Source organism: Bombyx mandarina, chromosome 05 (assembly GCF_030267445.1).
Source record: "Bombyx mandarina strain Sakado chromosome 05, ASM3026744v2".
Classification (NCBI taxonomy): domain Eukaryota; kingdom Metazoa; phylum Arthropoda; class Insecta; order Lepidoptera; family Bombycidae; genus Bombyx; species Bombyx mandarina.
This window is the reverse complement of record NC_143212.1, coordinates 2640595-2658530: the sequence shown is the minus strand read 5'-3', so window position 1 is coordinate 2658530 and position 17936 is coordinate 2640595. Positions and strand designations below refer to the sequence as shown.

General features: G+C 36.8%; 5 protein-coding genes across 7 annotated transcripts; 4 read left to right on the top strand and 1 right to left on the bottom strand.

Annotated features, from left to right (window-relative positions):
* The first annotated feature begins 462 nt into the window (after positions 1 to 462).
* LOC114243986 (uncharacterized) lies at positions 463 to 1651 on the top strand. Its single transcript, XM_028175650.2, has 2 exons — positions 463 to 598; positions 810 to 1651. The coding sequence occupies exons 1-2, from the start codon at positions 529 to 531 to the stop codon at positions 1529 to 1531; spliced, it is 792 nt and encodes a 263-aa protein (XP_028031451.2). The 5' UTR covers positions 463 to 528; the 3' UTR covers positions 1532 to 1651.
* Positions 1644 to 12219, bottom strand: LOC114243996 (uncharacterized). 2 transcript variants are annotated; one of them, XM_089727534.1, is made up of 4 exons: positions 12077 to 12219; positions 11770 to 11847; positions 10897 to 11106; positions 1644 to 2096 (listed from the first exon to the last, which is right to left on the bottom strand). In XM_089727534.1, exons 3-4 carry the CDS (start codon positions 10898 to 10900, stop codon positions 1720 to 1722), a joined length of 381 nt encoding a protein of 126 aa, XP_089583660.1. In that variant the 5' UTR covers positions 10901 to 11106; positions 11770 to 11847; positions 12077 to 12219; the 3' UTR covers positions 1644 to 1719. The 2 variants fall into 2 exon arrangements, with proteins under 2 accessions (XP_089583660.1, XP_028031471.2); XM_028175670.2 differs by lacking the exons at positions 10897 to 11106; positions 11770 to 11847; positions 12077 to 12219 and adding an exon at positions 2426 to 2824.
* Positions 7543 to 9280, top strand: LOC114243993 (uncharacterized). Its single transcript, XM_028175668.2, has 2 exons — positions 7543 to 7951; positions 8306 to 9280. Exons 1-2 carry the CDS (start codon positions 7903 to 7905, stop codon positions 8866 to 8868), a joined length of 612 nt encoding a protein of 203 aa, XP_028031469.2. The 5' UTR covers positions 7543 to 7902; the 3' UTR covers positions 8869 to 9280.
* Positions 11985 to 13291, top strand: LOC149502897 (uncharacterized). The gene is made up of 2 exons (XM_089727535.1): positions 11985 to 12404; positions 13057 to 13291. The coding sequence occupies exons 1-2, from the start codon at positions 12311 to 12313 to the stop codon at positions 13200 to 13202; spliced, it is 240 nt and encodes a 79-aa protein (XP_089583661.1). The 5' UTR covers positions 11985 to 12310; the 3' UTR covers positions 13203 to 13291.
* Positions 13292 to 14682: 1391 nt separating this feature from the next.
* On the top strand, positions 14683 to 17480 carry LOC149502896 (E3 SUMO-protein ligase ZBED1-like). 2 transcript variants are annotated; one of them, XM_089727533.1, is made up of 2 exons: positions 14683 to 15011; positions 15437 to 17480. In XM_089727533.1, exon 2 carries the CDS (start codon positions 15442 to 15444, stop codon positions 17419 to 17421), a length of 1980 nt encoding a protein of 659 aa, XP_089583659.1. In that variant the 5' UTR covers positions 14683 to 15011; positions 15437 to 15441; the 3' UTR covers positions 17422 to 17480. The 2 variants fall into 2 exon arrangements, with proteins under 2 accessions (XP_089583659.1, XP_089583658.1); XM_089727532.1 differs by having other exon boundaries at positions 14683 to 15020.
* The last annotated feature ends 456 nt before the right edge of the window (positions 17481 to 17936 follow it).

The following is a 17936-nucleotide window of genomic DNA, read 5'->3' as shown; positions in this document are numbered from 1 at the left end:
TTTTTTTTGTTATACATATGATTTTATATTGCTCATATTTTTTCGCACTAAACTTAGCAAAACAAACGAAAACATGATCAATCAACCAAATTAACATTGACTAGTTCGTGAATTTTAACAAGTTAAAAATTAGGAGTCGTAAATTATATTACGTTCAATGTAAATTGTGTTTTAACATTAAAGCCACGACGTATTTCGTTTTTTTTTTTCTTCCTATAAAACACATACCTACAATGTAATCGTTTAACTTTATTGTCCCAATTAAGGCTGAGCTAAAGAAGATACCTGTTACTATTCGCGATATTTACGATATCAGATCGCCCTGGACACATCAAATTGGTTTACCGTAATCAGCTAGATAAATTTTATTTATGAGTGTCAATGGCACTTAGATGTATCATCTCGACCTAGTGATTTCCGAGTGGGGGTAATCATGTTTCTAGTATATAAACACGGAGAAATGAAACACAAGCATGCACAACCATCGGGGGAAAGGTCCATACATCCTGCGGAGGAAGTAAACAGAAGATGGTGTCCAAGTTTATCGTGTTTGTTACCGCTTTGGCTTTGTGCCACGCCAAACCATTCTTGATCGCAGGTAAATTAAGGTTTTATCTCGTGATTAATTCTTAAGAAATACACGTATGATCTTTTGAAGTCTCATTGATCTCAATTTTCTTAATTAATCATTTTTAATTAGAATAATAAATTAATTTATTTTTATGTTAATATCAAATCTTCAAACGTCTTGCGGGTGTTTTAATAATACGGTGTACATTGTGATAATTGTATACACATATGTTTTATAGGTCCTCAGCCATACTATGGCCGCATTGAGAGCACCCCCAGCATCGCTTACGGCTTTGGAAGCGGGTTCAGCAGCAACATTGGCGGTATAACTCACACTTCGGGCATTGGACACTCTTTCCAAACCGGCAACGCCGAGGCCTACGGTGGCGGCTTCGCCAACAACGACGGTCCAGCCTATGCAAGTGGAATCGGAATCGCTAACACCGGAGTCCAGCCTCAGCAATACTACAGAACGTACAACGTGCAGCCTGCGGTCTACCGTCCTGCCCCTACCTACACAAGCTACCAGCCCGCCATCTACAACACCGGATACTATCGCGACCAGGGCTCAGCCATTGCTTCAGCTCAAAATTTGAACAACTACGGCACTTCCATCGCTCAAAGCCAATCCGGATCCAGGCAAGGATCAGCTGTGTCGACCGTCAGTAACCTAAGAGGTCTCGGTTATGGATCTGTAGCATCAGCTGCCGCTAACGACGGATTTGGTACGGTCATCTCCAGCGCTGACAGTCGTGGAACTGCTATCTCGTCGGCTCAAACTCGTGACGGTCAAGGAGATTACAGCAACGTAGTATCGGCGGCACAAAACATCGGGGGATATAGAGCCAGCACCGCTCAGAGCGTCCAGCAAAGCGGCGGGACCACCCAGCAGAGCGGCGCCAGCAGCATCGACGGCCCCGGCATCCAAGCCAGCCACACTCACTCCGTCAAAACGTTCTAAACGACGTAGCCCTAAATGGTTTTATTAATTAAAAACCGAAGACATCGGAGACGACTGTCGGTCACTTGTCTCCATGTCTTTGTGGTAATAGAAAAATAAAATAAAGACTGCATTCATGTACCGCAAATTTATTTCATTTATACTAAATTGATTATAATTAAATCTAAAAAACACTTACAAAGCATTAGTTACGAATCACTCTTGGCACTGTTGTCGAATGGTACTCCGTTAATTTCGCCATAGATATGCCCGTTCTCGTTCACGGCCGTGATTGACTCACCGTGTCCGGCGAAACTGGGGTCATAGAAACTCTCAACGTTCCTAACCCAATCGTTTATCGGGAATCCTTGGAATGGGGAGATGTAGAATGGGAATAAGTACGGGTGACCGGCTGAGCTTGATGCTGACGCGAAGCTCCTGCCAGTTCCGGTTTTTCCTGATGATGCGACGCTGATGCTTTGTGCGATCCTTTTGCTGCTTCCATCATTCGTTCGAGTCGCAAAGCTATCGCCGTTCGTATCTGATGTTGATATAGCTACAATTGATTCGCCCGAAGGAGATGATTCTGTAAAAAGACATTAAACATCTTACAGTTCACGAGAATTTCACTGCTACTAGCCTACTTAATTTTATTAAGATTTTATGATTTATAATCGGAAGTGATAGAAACTCGCCGTAACAATGAAACCACTAATGAAAGCTACTGTCGAATAAATTCAACAATATCATTCATCATCATCATTATCCTGCCCTTCTCCCAGTCACCTGGGGTCGGCGCAACATGTTTTCTCCTTCCATACTCTTCTATCATATACCAGTTCTTCGCTCACTCCCCTCTTACCCATATTCAACAATATCATTATAACTATTTAATACAATATATCAGAGACATACCTCTTAAGACGAGCGGTACTCCGTCAACATAAAGTGACGTCAGACAAGTGACGACCAAAACGATTATTGTCAATTTCATTTTATCCGTGACCAAAACTTAATATATTTAGTAAATGGAGAAATGAAAGACGAACCAGACTCTAGCCATTTATATAGGTTGCAGACTCGATTCGTATTAGCCCCACAGCATCCTTGGTTCATCGAACTCTAACATATACAATTATAGCTAAGATGCGAACGTGATTTTGTAAAAAAATTGGACAGAGAAGAATCGTTCAAGATTTAAGTGTCGGCTTTGATTTTTTTTTATTACGTTGTTTATGAAATTAATTTTACAATGCTTATTAATAGTAAGTTATAATGATTACATTTAATTTATGTACGATATTGAAATAATTTTATTTTCTTTCCATTATTGAGGACAGAAGTGTGATTGTTGAATAAAACACTAGTATCTAATTAAAATCTTTAAACCTTACATAGAAAATATTACAGAGAAATGAATGGAATCAATACTAGTTAGATATTGTGTTTAAAACTAAATTTGGCTTAAGTCATATTCAATTAACTCTATTTTTTAAATAGTATTTAGGGTTAAAATCACTATATTGTTGTAACACAAAAAAAGCACGCTAATCCTAGATTTCTCTAAACTATATTTCGAAACACGTCACTTCGGATCTTCCCGAACCACTATCGGTGCCTTTAGGCATTCCAAACACCGGTCACCGTTCTCGTCAAACCCGTCGAATGCGATGAAGGATTCGTTGTGAAAATTAGCTCATTGACACAACTTAAGGATTTTTGCGCTGGATCTTTTCAATGGGTCGCGATTCCGATCCGGTAATAGAATCAGCGAAGCGTTACTCTTGCTTGGGTTACCCAGTGACGTCACGTCGCTTTCAAAAAAACTTAGCATTACATATTTATTATTATTACTCTATTTATACTGTTTATTACTCTAGATCAGCAGACGACGAACTGACGATTAGTATTATATTAAATTCCTCTTCCACTTACGAGAATCCATAGATATCCCAGTGCCAATGCTCTAAATAATTGTCAATTGTTATTTTAGGTTAGACAAGCGAGTAAATAAATAACTTTCGAAGGAAATAAAATAAAATAATTAGTAATACAAACAAAGAAGACAAGTCTAGAATATCGGACAAAAACACTGTAACATTTTATAAGGTCGACGGCTGTATTTACACCTAGCTCTTGTATATTTAGTACACAGAAACACTGTATTTATCTATTATATACAGACCATTTCCGAAGACGAAAGGAAATTGCAAGAATACCTTACAACAAATATGAAGATCATTTACTTAAGTATGCATAAATACTAAAGAAGGTAGCGACACTGATAGGACATTGACCACACAGCAAATGATATCAATCACTCAAATAAAAAAATGCATTTATGTTTTTAAAAGCGTAAACGTGTCTGAAATCACTTTTGAATGCACTTTTATAATATATAGTTTTATAACATAAACAAACAAAAAACGATTTTATTGCTTACGAACTTTAAGCAAAAATCTAAATATTCGTTGAAGTAAAAACTACCCCACTCTTAAAATCTAAGGGCATATCTACTACTAGAAAGACGCAGAATCAAACTAGATATCTAACTGGATATATAAAATCAAACTAGACTCATGCGGGATAAATCAGATAAAATTAATAAATGAAAAGAACTTTAGAAAAATTTAAGATCGATATACCTTTTTAAGTTACATCAACATTATAATAATAATATATTACAACACTCTACTATTTAAATTGAGTTACATAATTGTGATCGTACGGGTAGGTACCGCCGCCCTGCCTATTTCTGCCGTGAAGCAATAATGCGTTTCGGTTTGAAGGGTGGGGCAGCCGTTGTAACTGTACTGAGACCTTAGAACTCATATCTCAAGGTGGGTGGCGTCATTTACGTTTTAGATGACTATGGGCTCCGGTAACCGCTTAACACCAGGTGGGCCGTGAGCTCGTCCACCCATCTAACTAATAATAAATCAAAATTTGGCTTAAGCGAAATTTAGTTTTGAACCGAATATTAGACAATTATTAACTTTATTAATTTGAACATCCTACAGCTAATGTATATTTCCAGACGAATATAACATTTATTACTAAGGACTTACTCCGAACGATAACATAAGAACTTTACATCTAGAGAAACTCACCGGGATGATGTATGGATTAGGTTGTACATTTCAGTAGGACCAGAGTCCTGGTGAAGGCTAGCTGAAGGCGTTTAAAGCAAGAGTTATTAGATCAAGTGGATCCTTAAGGACGTATGACATGCATGTCTGATGCGAACTGGTGGTGAATTGCATACAGGTGTTTGGGTTAAAATGGCCTTTCTCAGTTAAGCACCTTCGTAATTATTTGTTAATATTAAATTTTATAGGATTTTAAATTAAATTGCTTAAAGACACAATGTGATGTGTTTTCTTGACAACGGACGGCTTAAAAAACGACTATATCTAATTTGCGCTTGGAACTAGTCTAGATTAGAGTCCCCCGTACTTAATAAAGACGTGTTTGAATTGCTTCTATAAAAAAAAACCGTTTTGATACATTTAAATAAATGTAATCTAATTTTAATAAGGTACTTTGTACGAGTATTCACTGATCACTGAAACCGCAGATGGTTCTGTCTAACCAAAAATAAGACGAAAGTCGTAATGATCTGACTTATTTTTTTTTCCTACCTAAGCTGATAGCCTTGACAGGCTATTTCAGCGTAACCTTAACTAGTAGGTGAACTCACGGGGCTCAAACCTGACGACGTTGCTAACACGAACCCTAGCAACAGCCTTGCTTCGCAGAATCTACTGCCGGATCGGAAACGCGACCCACTGAGAAGATCCGGCGAGAAACTCAGTGGGCTATGTCTATGAGTTAATTTACTCGCCGAGCCCTTCGTCGCAAGTGACGGGTTCGACGAGAACGATGACCGGTGCTTGAGGTACCTAAAAGCACCGTTAGTGGATCGGGAGGATCCGAAATGACGTGAGAGCTGACTATAATTTCGAATAAACTATCAAACATTAAGATTTTATCTTTACGCTTATATTGGTTTTAATATTATGTAGAATCTGCGATAATGTTAAAAGCGCTTCTCCTTAATAACACAGAGCAAACACATAAATCTATGGTTCGGACATAATAAATCAACAAACCGTTAGCTGCAAAACGTAGTATAGTCAGGAGTCGCGAATTTTTAAAGCTTTTAAAAATTTATAACCGTAGCCATAATAGGAATAGTGTGTTAATTGAGATTTTTACTGCATTTTACGACCACACCTCGTTCTCTAAATGAGTCACGCAAGTAATCGTCAAACAATAAAGGACACAATGGCAAGTCATTATAAATTATCAGCCAAGTGAAAAGACGCCCAATTTCTTCTGAAGTTTGAGTCAGATTGGCCCACAAAATCACTTTAGTCTCTCAGTGGTCACCCATAAGCAATAACGTGTATTTAAGCGCCCACTAACGACTGCACGCGATTCCGTACCGCTTAAAATACGAACTTAATCAAAAAACAAGAAAACTCTAAACAAGCGTTGCTTTAAATACTCTACTTCCAAAATCAAGATATTTTGTTTGAATATTATTATTTTCTTTCATTTTCACTTAAATTGTACAGATAAATATAAATTAAGTACCTGTGATATATTTCGATTGTTATTGTTGAGATTAATTTTTTTTTTGCAATCTCCATATCAATTTTGAGATCGATCTAACAACTTTTTATTTTTATTTACTTACTTATTTATTTTATTTATTTACTTCAAAAATTTGCAAACACAGATACAGGTAATAACTTTCTTTTTTGCATTAGGTGGGTACAGAGCCCGACCTTTCTTGTGTTCAGTGTTGATAAAACTGAAAACTGCCGTCATCCTGGGACATCGTACAGGATACTGAATGCTGGCGTTATTTGGGCTTACCGCTAAAGTAAAGCAAAGGGTCCTAGGGGCCAGGCCTGTGAAGGATTTCGAAAGAAGAACATGGTTAGGGAACGAAGATCGGATATGTGAATACTACATGTAATAGCTAAAGGTTGTTGGAATTTCGTTCTACTGGTACCGCTGATCAATTGTCCACCATCTTGTTTTTACCATCGCACTGCCCGCCAACGGAGTAGAGTTCATCCATACTATCTGGAGCCACTGCGTTCATCTACAGTGCGCTTCCAGAGTTTTTTTTTTTCCACGTACCATCCGGCTTTGGAATGAGCTCCCCTCCACGGTGTTTCCCGAGCGCTATGACATGTTCTTCTTCAAACGAGGCTTGTGGAGAGTACTTAACGGTAGGCAGCGGCTTGGCTCTGCTCCTGGCATTGCTGAAGTCCATGGGCGACGGTAACTACTCACCATCAGGTGGGCCGTATGCTCATCTGCCTACAAGGGCAATAAAAAAAAACATTAGGTAAATTCATTGCAGGATTCTTCAACATTAAATTGAAACGCAAACTATGGCCAAACGAATCAGGTACAGATAATCAAACGAACAAACAGTTAACAAACAGACAAACGAGAATTAATAAATAATTAAAATTATATTCAAATTGTTTACCTCAGACACGTGTTCAAAAGTCTTTGAACGCCAACATTAGACAGGAAACTAAAATTAATTAGAAATAAAATGAGAATCGTTTATTAATGTAACCGACCGAACCAGTTTCTGATTTTCATAACATCAGAGCTACAAAAACTTAAACTGTTCGATATAAAAGATCAGTGTGACATCAGTGATCATATAATGCACTGTTTCTTTGGTCTATTAAATTCGGTATGATAAGCAGTATCGTTCACAGACAAGCACGTACTCACATGTTTATAACATTCACAGATTGTCATAGTTTGAAAGATTTTGCTGATTGGATTAAATCAGATTCTAAAGTACATTTGAGTTAGGTACCAGTCATGCCAAAGAACGGTTGTTATGCCAAAAATATTGAGTTTTTAAAATTCACGACTCAGGAAGAACGACATTCACGCTTCGAAGCATAAGGGCTCAGATAGTCCATTGACAAATAAAGTCGTATTATCATATGGTTCAGCGCAGGTACTTGTATTACTTAAGGCCCATCCGACTTCAAACGAATTTTGAATACATTTCGATAAAATTGACGAAGAGAGTAAACCTGAATTAAAAGCTAGATCGTAAAGAAGAAATACAGTTAGGATTGAAGAAATAAAATCATATCAATAATGTGAAAAATACTGAAATGGTTTAAGACTCAATAAATACATCGCAGAGAATATTCGTAATCATACAATGGAGAAATGGACTCCATTTAAATAGCCAATAAATGGATCTGTCCACATCAATATTTATTAAAAAAAAACCGTTTCTTTAGAGACTATAAATCGAAAACGAGATTTTTTACGATGGAATATAAAGTGAGATTTTGTTAGTTGATCTTGCATTTCTAATCCACGTTTCTATCACGATGTTGCTAAGCTATTTCTTTGTTTCATTATTATCAGCAACGCTGGCAGGTAAATGTTCTATTTATATTTATGAATAAATTAAAATGTATATAAATCTATTTAAACAAAGACAAAAGTAGTAATAATTTTATTAACTGATTTTTGGAATGAAGCTACATTGATTCGTTTTATTATATTTATTTACTCACGATACTTTTATGATGTTTGAGAATAGCTGTTTTGAATTTTAAGCTAAAAGTTTCGTTGTCGTTGCGATATGAAAGCTATTTATCACCTATAATGTGTGAATGTGAATTTAGAATGCTTACATTTAACAATTATAGCATTTCAATTTATTTATTTCTATTTCCAAGTAATGCTTCAATTGTCAAGATTATTCTAAGCAATCGTTCTTCTTTTTAGGTCCTGTAAAAATTCAGGGACCAGTTTTACATTCGGCCCAAGTAAAAATTGATGGCCACGAGGCCCAAGCGATCCATACGAGCACCGGAGGCGGTGGAGTTTCAAGCGTAGCCGGTATTTCTTCAAGGAATGGCCGCGTGACGTCATACAGCGGGGTATACTCCCACTCGGGCCTCGACACTCCAGCAGTCATAGCACGAGCAGACACCAGGGACCTCAGTTCAAAAACATCTGATGGAAAACCTTTGTATATAACCAAGGAGATTGACAACGAGTTTACTAAAGGAACCGTCAAGATATCTCCCGGATCTGTATCGGTGACGTCAATTTCTAAATCGAGATCCGCTCCCGGCTCGGAATCTTGGAGGAACACTTTATTGATTCCAATGATGCCTATCATCTCCAACCCCTTCCTTCGCAGTTCTATCTCGACTTACGATCCGAGATTCAACCCGTGGCTCCCTCAAGAATTGTACGGTAGCTCTACCCAGAAAACCGACAATAGATTCAGGTCTAACCCCTTTTATCCAAATTTTTATACGTTTTACAATAATTGGCAATAAAAATTTGTATACATACTATTTTAAATTTTAACTAACGAACTGGCTTTGATTAATCGGTGACAATTCTGACAATTTTATTTTAGAGCTTTCGTTAAAATGATTCATAAACAAAATAAAAATTTAATTTAAGATGTATTTTTTTAAATACAATTTCGTTTTAGCTTTTTTTATTATGTTCATTAGGCATGTATAAATATTTAGTAGTATAAGTCAATAACACCGACTAATGTATTCGAAGAAAGGCTTTAAAGGTGGTATTTATGTTATCCTTGGCCAATACTGTACGAAACTTGTCCGACAAGTTATTTTTATGTGACAACCAGTTGACATGTTGTAGTGCTTAAAATACACACAGCAACAAGTCATAAGGATTCGCTTGAAGTCTCACTAGGTTCTTCTAGATTTGAAGTTCTTGATTAGTGGTGAGAGAGGAATACGGATGTGTTTTACGCAGCATTTTTCGTAGTTTTTTTAAAGCTAGATGTTTTCATTTACGAGAAAACGATATTCCGTAAATTAAAATTGTCTAAAAAACAACAATAACAAAAAATACTTTCTTGTCTATAGATAAAGGTTTGTCCATAAAATAAAGTGCTTACAAACACATTATCGCGCGAATTTCACACTGTTGCTAGGGTCTACGTCCGCCATTACGTACGTAATGAGTCCGCACTGCTCTTGCTAGGACTAGTGTTAGCAAATTCTCTCAGCTTGACCCCGCAAGCTCACCTACCCGCCAGGCGTAGCTGGAATAGCCTCTTGGTCTACCAACGAATAGGTAGGGAAAAAAAAGATGAGTCCGCACGGGCCACCATCCTGCTGATTTCTAAGGAGAATAATGTGCTCCGGCCTGAAGACTGAGACAGCATTTCTTTTATAGAACTGAGACTTAGAACTCATGTCGTAAGATGAGTGGTATTTACGTGGTTTATTTCTATAGGCTTTGCAAACCACCAAACATAAAGTTTAAACAAAATCTGAATCTATTCAGCTTTTTTTGCACGATTGAGTGACAAACAAACAAGACTCACATTTAAATTGTAATATTAGTATAGATATACTAAATTGAAATCGAAACAAATATGGCAACAGATGTAGGTTTAAAAGTCTCCAGCACGTGACGCAATGAAGTAAACCTGTCCATCATATTAACGAAAGTTTCGCGACAAAAAACATAATTTAACCTTGTATATTCTATCTATCAAATATGAGATTGAAGCGTGCAGAATTTTAAACATTGTTATTAACCTTTTGAAATAAATATTATACTGACATATTACTACTACTGAGATACTACACCCAAAAACTGTTCTCTATTAATCGCTATTTCCATTCTCGAAAACGAAAACAGATTGTTAGGTCTTAGAAGACAGCGTTAAAAGTGAAATTCCAAAAATTGTGGGTCCAAAACACTGTACGTTTCCAATAAAACATTGAAAAATGATAATTTTGCTATGCGCGCGACGCAATATAATATCTCGATAGAACCCAGAGTGAGTTGCCATATAATTGTGCTTTATATAGCCAGTTTTATTTCTTTTCACGCGAAACAACGGTATAGTTGTTGCAAAGTACGACTGCGCGCCGCTCTTAGTTGTGTGAGTGACCAATCTGTATACGCGTCAATGTAGGCTATATTATGTAGCCAATGTAGCTACTGAGCTAGCTATTAGCTGTAGCTACTGTACTGTAGCTGTAGCTATTAGCTGTAGCTAATGTAGCGCTCCGTCGGGTGCACACACTAACGAAAATGTGTGTTTACGATTACAACTACAAATAAAAGCCACGCGCGCTCGTACTTTGCAACAACTATAAAGCAATATGGTAAGTATTTAGGCTATAGTAAATACTTATTATAATATATGTGTGTATCTGAGACCATCGTAGGACTATTCCTCACATCTTTACGAATCCATCAGATCCAATAACCTTTGCATTAGACGCCTTCAGCTCTAACACTAGGAGCAGGCTTAAGGACCCCGGTAACCGTACTCGTCGAACTCGACAGAGTTCGACGTGCAACCTTACCCATGCATCAGTTCACTGAGTTTCTCGCCGGATCTTCTCAGCGAGTCGCGATTCCGGGTAGATTCATTCGCGTAGCAGCTGCCCTTGAGTTGTTAGGTCTCCTTTGGAGGCGCTAGGGCAGCTGATAGCAAATCTTTAGCTGAACCTTTGACCGCCCACCTGTCCTGGTGAAACTGGAAAGGCCTCCGGGCCACAAGTAATCCCTCAGTCCTAAAACAAAATCCAAAAGTAATGGGCGATTATATTTAATACATTATTTTTGTTTTTTCTTCATATTAAGCTATATACTTTTCGTTTTCGGCTTAGCAAGCATCACACAGATCTATGTATCTACGAACGATTGCAAATTATCGCTACGCTCACCAACATAAGACCAACTTAAGATTGCAAACCGCTGCCCACTATTCTTTGACATTATGCAACTTGCGAAGCAGTGTGATTCTGCATTAAAAAAATATTATTTAAATATATTAATTGAATTAAAATGTAAGTCATCAGTGTTGTTTGTCCCATCAGTATTCATGCGACATTCACTACTCAGATGATACATTGAAATATCTATTACTAATCGAACTATTTGTAAGTTAAATGTAGGTAATTATCGTATAAACACATGGACGGTATCACGATAATTATCGTTCACAATGTAATTGCATATCATGTAGTAATAAATATTTATAAATAGTAATAAATAACTATACATAATATTATTTTATTAATTTGATTTTCGAAATTACGAGTACTGTACCACATTTCGTACGACATAAACAAAACACACGCCAACCTATGTTTGTAAATATATGTTAGTTTATTCAAACTAGTTAGTTAGTTAGCTAGTTAGTTTATTCATACATTGAAACTAGTTTTAGTTACCTGGAGCCACTGGAGGTCTTTTTTGCCATGTACCATCCGGCTATGGAATGAGCTCCCCTCCACGGTGTTTCCCGAGCGCTATGACATGTCCTTCTTTAAAAGAAGCTTGTGCAGAGTATTAAGCGGTAGGCAGCGGCTTGGCTCTGCCCCTGGCATTGCTGAAGTCCATGGGCGACGGTAACCACTCACCATCAGGTGGGCCGTATGCTCGGCTGCCTACAAGGGCAATAAAAAAAAAATTGTTCGTCAATGATGATCGAATCAATTTCAAGCGTGATTGAACCTAAAAATAAACTTGTTTACCAACCGATTGAAGTGAGCTGTTGATTACAAATGACAAATTAAATATTATTATGTTCTATAACGAAAACAAAGCGTTAATTTGATGGAAAAAATGTTTTTTTAATGCAAATAGCGCGTTTTTTAAATGCAAATGGCGCGTATTTCTTTTTTTAATTCTAAGCGCGCAGAATAGCCCTTCGGACACGTTCCAAACAGCCACGATCACTCCCGAGCGCAGTCTGCTTACGTACGCCTAACGATGCGACTACAACTGGTTTTGCTCCTTGCCGTTTCCGCTTGCCTTGTGCTTGGGGCTCCACAGCGGTCCACCTTGCAGGCTGGAAAGAGCAGCAGTGAGTTATTTTATTTTGCGAACGTATAAAAATTCACTTATATTTATGTTAAGATATTTTAATTTAAGCATCCGTTAAGTGATCGGTGTTCAAATTAATAACTAATATATAATAATATAATAGAACATTTATTTAATTTAGAATAAATTTGTCGTTCCGACGACGGTGAGTGAATTTTCGAGAACGGTATCGCCGCTGTTATTTGAAATAACGCTACCGTGAACTCTTTGCCATCACCAAGTAAACGGATGTAAATTAGTTATTTTACGTTCACGACACGCCACCGACAAAATAAACTATGTGTTTTATGTTCTCTCTCTCTCGCTTGATTCGAATTTACTGAATACAGTTTCAGAAAGAAAAGAAAAAAAAATTCATTAAGTTAATGTCCAACAAGCTGTTTATTTTTGCCGCGATACAGTCATGCGTTCGTGCTTGAAGCGTGGAACAGCTTTAAACCATTTAATTGTAACCTAGGCTTTATATCTCAAGGTCAATGACCTGCGCAAATACATGGACGTGGCAATGCCTATGGGCGCTAACCACCACTCTAAGTAGATCATGAGATAGTTTATCGATATATTCATTAAAAAAGGCAACAACGTTTTTAAAACCTTTTTAAATAGTATAATATTTTTATTTGGCATTTCAGATTCCGACAGTCAGCCATTTGTAGAGGAGGTCGTTGTGGAGTCTGTGCTGCAAGTTAGGAGTCCATCAGCTGGAAGGCAAGCGCGGGTCAACACTCAAAACAATCTACACGACGGAGCGAGAGTCGCCGAAGCAAAGAACAAATGATTTTGAACTTTGTTAACTAAGTATAAATGTGAAATTTCTGTGTGAAAATCCACAACGGATTTTAATATGAAAATCACTCTCTCCACAAATCTTTGTTGTATTATTTCTTTTTTTGTATTGTTATTGAAAAAATAGTTACTGGTGGTAGGACCTCTTGTGAGTCCGCACGGGTAGGTGCCACCGCCCTGCCTATTTCTGCCGCGAAGCAGTAATGCGTTTCGGTTCGAAGGGTGGGGCAGCCGTTGAAACTATATTGAGACCTTAGAACTTATCTCTTAAGGTGGGTGGCGCATTTACGCTGTAGATGTCTATGGGCTCCAGTAACCACGTATTACCAGGTGGGCTGTGAGCTTGTCCACCCATTTCAACAATAAAAAAAAATAAAAATAACCTTTGTTTACGATCTTTGTTATTGTCTATTGTGTCGCATTATCCCAAGTCACGGCTAGGTGAACGGAATGAAAATCGAATAGTAAGTAGTCATCGTGGCCTAAAGAATAAGACGGCCCGGTGAATTCATATATTATGTAGGTAGATATAACTGTGCCCGCGTTCGAATCCCGCGGATGGCTACTAATTTTTCTAATTATAAAATATGTACCTAATACGAATAATTCCCACGATAAAGGAAAAATAATAATATTGTCTATAAAAATACGGAAAACATTGTAATTGCATTCATTAATGGTGGGCATCTTGTGAACCATTACGTCTAGATGTGAAAACCCTGCTTATTTCAGTCGCAAAAAGTAATGTGTTCCGATTTGATAGTACCAACCATTATACTATAGAACTGAAAATAAGTCTTATGTCTCAAGATTGCTGGCGTCATTTACTTTATTGATGTCTATAATCTCCAATAACAATTAAAGATTAGTTGGCCCTAAGCTCATTCACCATTCAAAGTATTGAAACCAATTCTAACCTACAAACGAGAGTTACTATCACTTCTTCTGCGACGAAGCAGGAATGTCCCGGCTTGAAAGATGGACAGTCATTGTACAGTGTTCAATTGAAAAAAAAAAAACCTTGACGTGCTGCAAAAACGTTCACTAAGTGAATCGTAAGGCTCGTTCTGCACATAACTTATTCAACAGCTTCAAGATACGATTTTCTCCTGTAACTATTGTAGGTGCTAACTTAGAATAGAGATAGAAGAAAGAAGAAGAAGAAAGAAAATGGATAGAATAGTTCAACGGGAACAAAATACAAGGAGATCCCGAATGTCGTGCAATGAACGTCCAGTGGTTAGGGTCAATGGCCGCTATATGAACGAACTGCGCTGGGATATTTCTTTTGTTGTCACTTCGCTTTCAATTGAATCTAAAGAAACAAAAGACGTTTGGGCCTTGGGTACGGGAACAGCCCTATTGTTCAATTTTATCAACTGCGAGCTCCTTAACGAAGGAGACGAGCTGAGGTGAATTTATTGTATGTACCTATATCGAAATTCTGAAAAATATATAGTTATACTAGAGGTAGCGATGGACGATATACATCGATTTATTTAAAATACTCGATGTATAGTAACGATGCATCGTCTTGAACCGATGTATTGTAAATACTTCAACATCGAATATATATCGATGTTTTTCATTCGATGCATCGATTAGGTACGCAAATTATGAGATTACTATACTATGAGTGAAAAGAGAAACGAAACGTTATAATCAGTGCTGCCAATATTAATTAAACCAAAACAACAATATGGCCGACCGAGTTTCTGCTGTGTAAATGTATATTGTGTTTTTGTTACGATACGAGTTTTTGCCTTGTTTAAATCTAAAAAAGAAACTAATTTATGAACAGGTATGTCAGGTATGTGTATTAATAAATAGAATAATGTATTTAGTGATAATGATAATGGTTTTGCTAGTGAAACTTTACTGGAAATGACACATTGTTTTGTTGTCAAAAAGTACAAAGCAAATATTATATTTTACGTTTTATATTGCGCGTGCTTATAACTAAGATATAAAAGAGAAGATTATGTACCTACTTTACGACGAATGCATTAATTTCGCAATATGATACGATTTGATTGAAAGGTTATATTTTTTACCGTGAAATAATAATACTATCTATTGTAGTGATGCCAAGTTATCGATAATTACTATATTAATATTATCGATTAAAATGCGGCTTATACTTATTTGTATTCTACTAGGCAGTTAATAGGTATTATTATAAATTCCCTGTAAACAGTCCTATATAGTTTTGTTTTTTACTTTCAGTTATAATGGGACCTAAGAAAAAAAGTTCCGTTTGGCAGTTCTTTAACAAAATTGACGATAAGAAAACGAAATGCAAACTATGTCAAAAGGAAATTAAGTCTGCTGGAAACACTACGAACTTAATTGGACATATTCGTAATGTTCATAAGGCTGCTTATCTCGAAATTCAGCCGAAACAAACTACATTCAATGCAGTAACTACTACAGACGAAATATCGAATCCTCTGGATCTGGATACCAAAGTTACGCCTTATAATAAAATGGATGATGGAGTACTTCAGTTTCAACCTGTTCCAAGTTGCAGTGGCAGTCAAAGATCCGGTGCACCGTTACCAAAAACCGTAAATGAAACCATTGATTCAGACTTAGACGAAAACGTTACACCTTTAAAACGCCAAAGAACAATACAGGCCGCTTTTAAAGATATTTCCTCTTACTCAGAATCTGGAGCGAAGACAAGGAAACTGAACAACTGTTTGTTATTCATGATTTGCAAAGACCATCAGCCATTCTCAATCGTTGAAAACGAAGGCTTCAAAACTCTAATGAAAACAGTTGCTCCTCAATATAAGCTCCCGAGTAGACGCTGGCTGGACGATAAATATGAAGTAATTTCAGAAACAATTAAGAAAATGTTGTCCTCTATAGAAGATATAACCCTAACAACAGATATTTGGTCGGATACCTTGAATATGAAAAGTTTTTTGGGCATCACAGCACATTTCGGAATAGACATTGAACTATATTCAGTCACCTTAGGTGTGTACGAATTGGATGAAAGACATACATCAGATTATCTTTCTGAAATTCTCTTAAAGGTATGTCAAGACTGGAAAATCGATCAAGAGAATGTAACAGCTGTTGTTACTGACAACGCAGCCAATATAGTTAAGGCGATCGAATTAGCGTTTGGTAGAAGGAAACACATCCCATGTTTTGCCCATACTCTGAATTTGGTGGCTGAAGGCACAATGATATGTATTGAGTGGAGAAACATTGTTTCTAAAGTAAAATCAATAGTGACTTGGTTTAAACAGAGTTGCATTGCTAGTGATGAATTACGTAAAGCTACTGCTGCGGCTACGGAGTCTTCTGCTGGAGCAGCTGAGGTAAAATTAATACAAAGCGTGGATACTCGCTGGAACAGTACATATTATATGTTACAAAGATTTCTAGAACTCCGTAGTGTCATAAATGATATTCTCTTCCGCCACCCTAGAGCACCTGCAATGCTGAGTGCATCGGAAATATCTACTGTATCGTTTGTCATCATGGTATTGCGACCCTTAGAAGCGGCTACAAAAGAAATTTCAGGTGATAAATACTGCACAAGTAGTAAAATTATTCCCTTAGTTCGTTGCATGCTCTCTAAAATAACTTCAGCTGTTATAGAAGATCCCGTAGCGAAAGAGGTGCAGAAACTTGCTATTAATGAAATAAATAAAAGAATGGGTTCAATAGAACATGTGAATGCTCTGGCTATCGCAAGTATTTTAGATCCACGGTTTAAAAGAATGCATTTCAATGATCCGATAGCTTGTTCGAATGCTGTTACGAAAATTAAAGATTTAATGAAGAAGAATTTGCATAGCAATGAAGAACCTGAGTCCGATTCTGACAAGTCCGATAAAAATGAAGAGGCCTTTTCATTATGGACTGATCACCATAAGTTAGTGCATCGTAACTGGAAAATTAACAAATCTGAAGACGTTTTGTCTGACGAACTTTCCGTTTATCTCCGAACTCCTGTTGGAAGACTTAAAGAAAATCCGTTAGAAATTTGGAGAGATTACAAAATACAATTCCCGAAGCTGTACAAAATAGCTTTTAAGTATTTAACAATAGTTGGCACGTCAGTCCCTTCAGAAAGACTTTTTTCACAGGCAGGGCTAGTTATGACTGAACAAAGAAACCGGCTGAAGGGGAAGAGATTAAGCAAACTTTTGTTTTTACATAGCATTGACAAAAAATATTGGAATATGTAAAAAAAATGTGTTGTTTCGGTGATTTTTAATTTTAATACATATATTTCCTGATTAATACATATTTTTGTTTTAATTAATGCCTAACCTAAAACAATCGATATATAAGAAACATCGATGTATTTCCCAATACATCGTATTACCATCGATGTGACCGATCGATGCATCACATCGAAAAAAACATCGATGTATATTTTAAACGTCCATCCCTAACTAGAGGTCCCGCAGCAGTCGAAATTCGATTATAATTAATTGGAATTGTAAGTTTGTACACTATTATGATTGTATTTTATACTTATATAATCACAAATTTCGCGAAGACTACACTTTAAAAAATATTAACTCTCAATTTGACAACAGACGTCAAGAACAAAAGTTTGACATTAAATAGTATGCATGCGTGTGTGCGTCAAATACATGGTATGTAGTGTGTGTAATGTTTTCTTTATTGATTTACTGTATCTTTTATGCATTATTAAAAAAATATTAGCATTGTGCACTTCTTCTCTATATTCTCG

What these genes read in the sequence shown, in the direction of transcription:
- LOC114243986 (XM_028175650.2), top strand. Translation starts at nt 529, where the DNA reads ATGGTGTCCAAGTTTATCGTGTTTGTTACCGCTTTGGCTTTGTGCCAC. An exon ending in CAAACCATTCTTGATCGCAG is followed by an intron (nt 599 to 809) that starts GTAAATTAAGGT and finishes TATGTTTTATAG; the next exon opens with GTCCTCAGCCATACTATGGC.
- LOC114243996 (XM_028175670.2), bottom strand. Translation starts at nt 2,504, where the DNA reads ATGAAATTGACAATAATCGTTTTGGTCGTCACTTGTCTGACGTCACTT. An exon ending in AGTACCGCTCGTCTTAAGAG is followed by an intron (nt 2,097 to 2,425) that starts GTATGTCTCTGA and finishes GTCTTTTTACAG; the next exon opens with AATCATCTCCTTCGGGCGAA.
- LOC149502897 (XM_089727535.1), top strand. Translation starts at nt 12,311, where the DNA reads ATGCGACTACAACTGGTTTTGCTCCTTGCCGTTTCCGCTTGCCTTGTG. An exon ending in GCAGGCTGGAAAGAGCAGCA is followed by an intron (nt 12,405 to 13,056) that starts GTGAGTTATTTT and finishes TTGGCATTTCAG; the next exon opens with ATTCCGACAGTCAGCCATTT.
- LOC114243993 (XM_028175668.2), top strand. Translation starts at nt 7,903, where the DNA reads ATGTTGCTAAGCTATTTCTTTGTTTCATTATTATCAGCAACGCTGGCA. An exon ending in ATTATCAGCAACGCTGGCAG is followed by an intron (nt 7,952 to 8,305) that starts GTAAATGTTCTA and finishes TCTTCTTTTTAG; the next exon opens with GTCCTGTAAAAATTCAGGGA.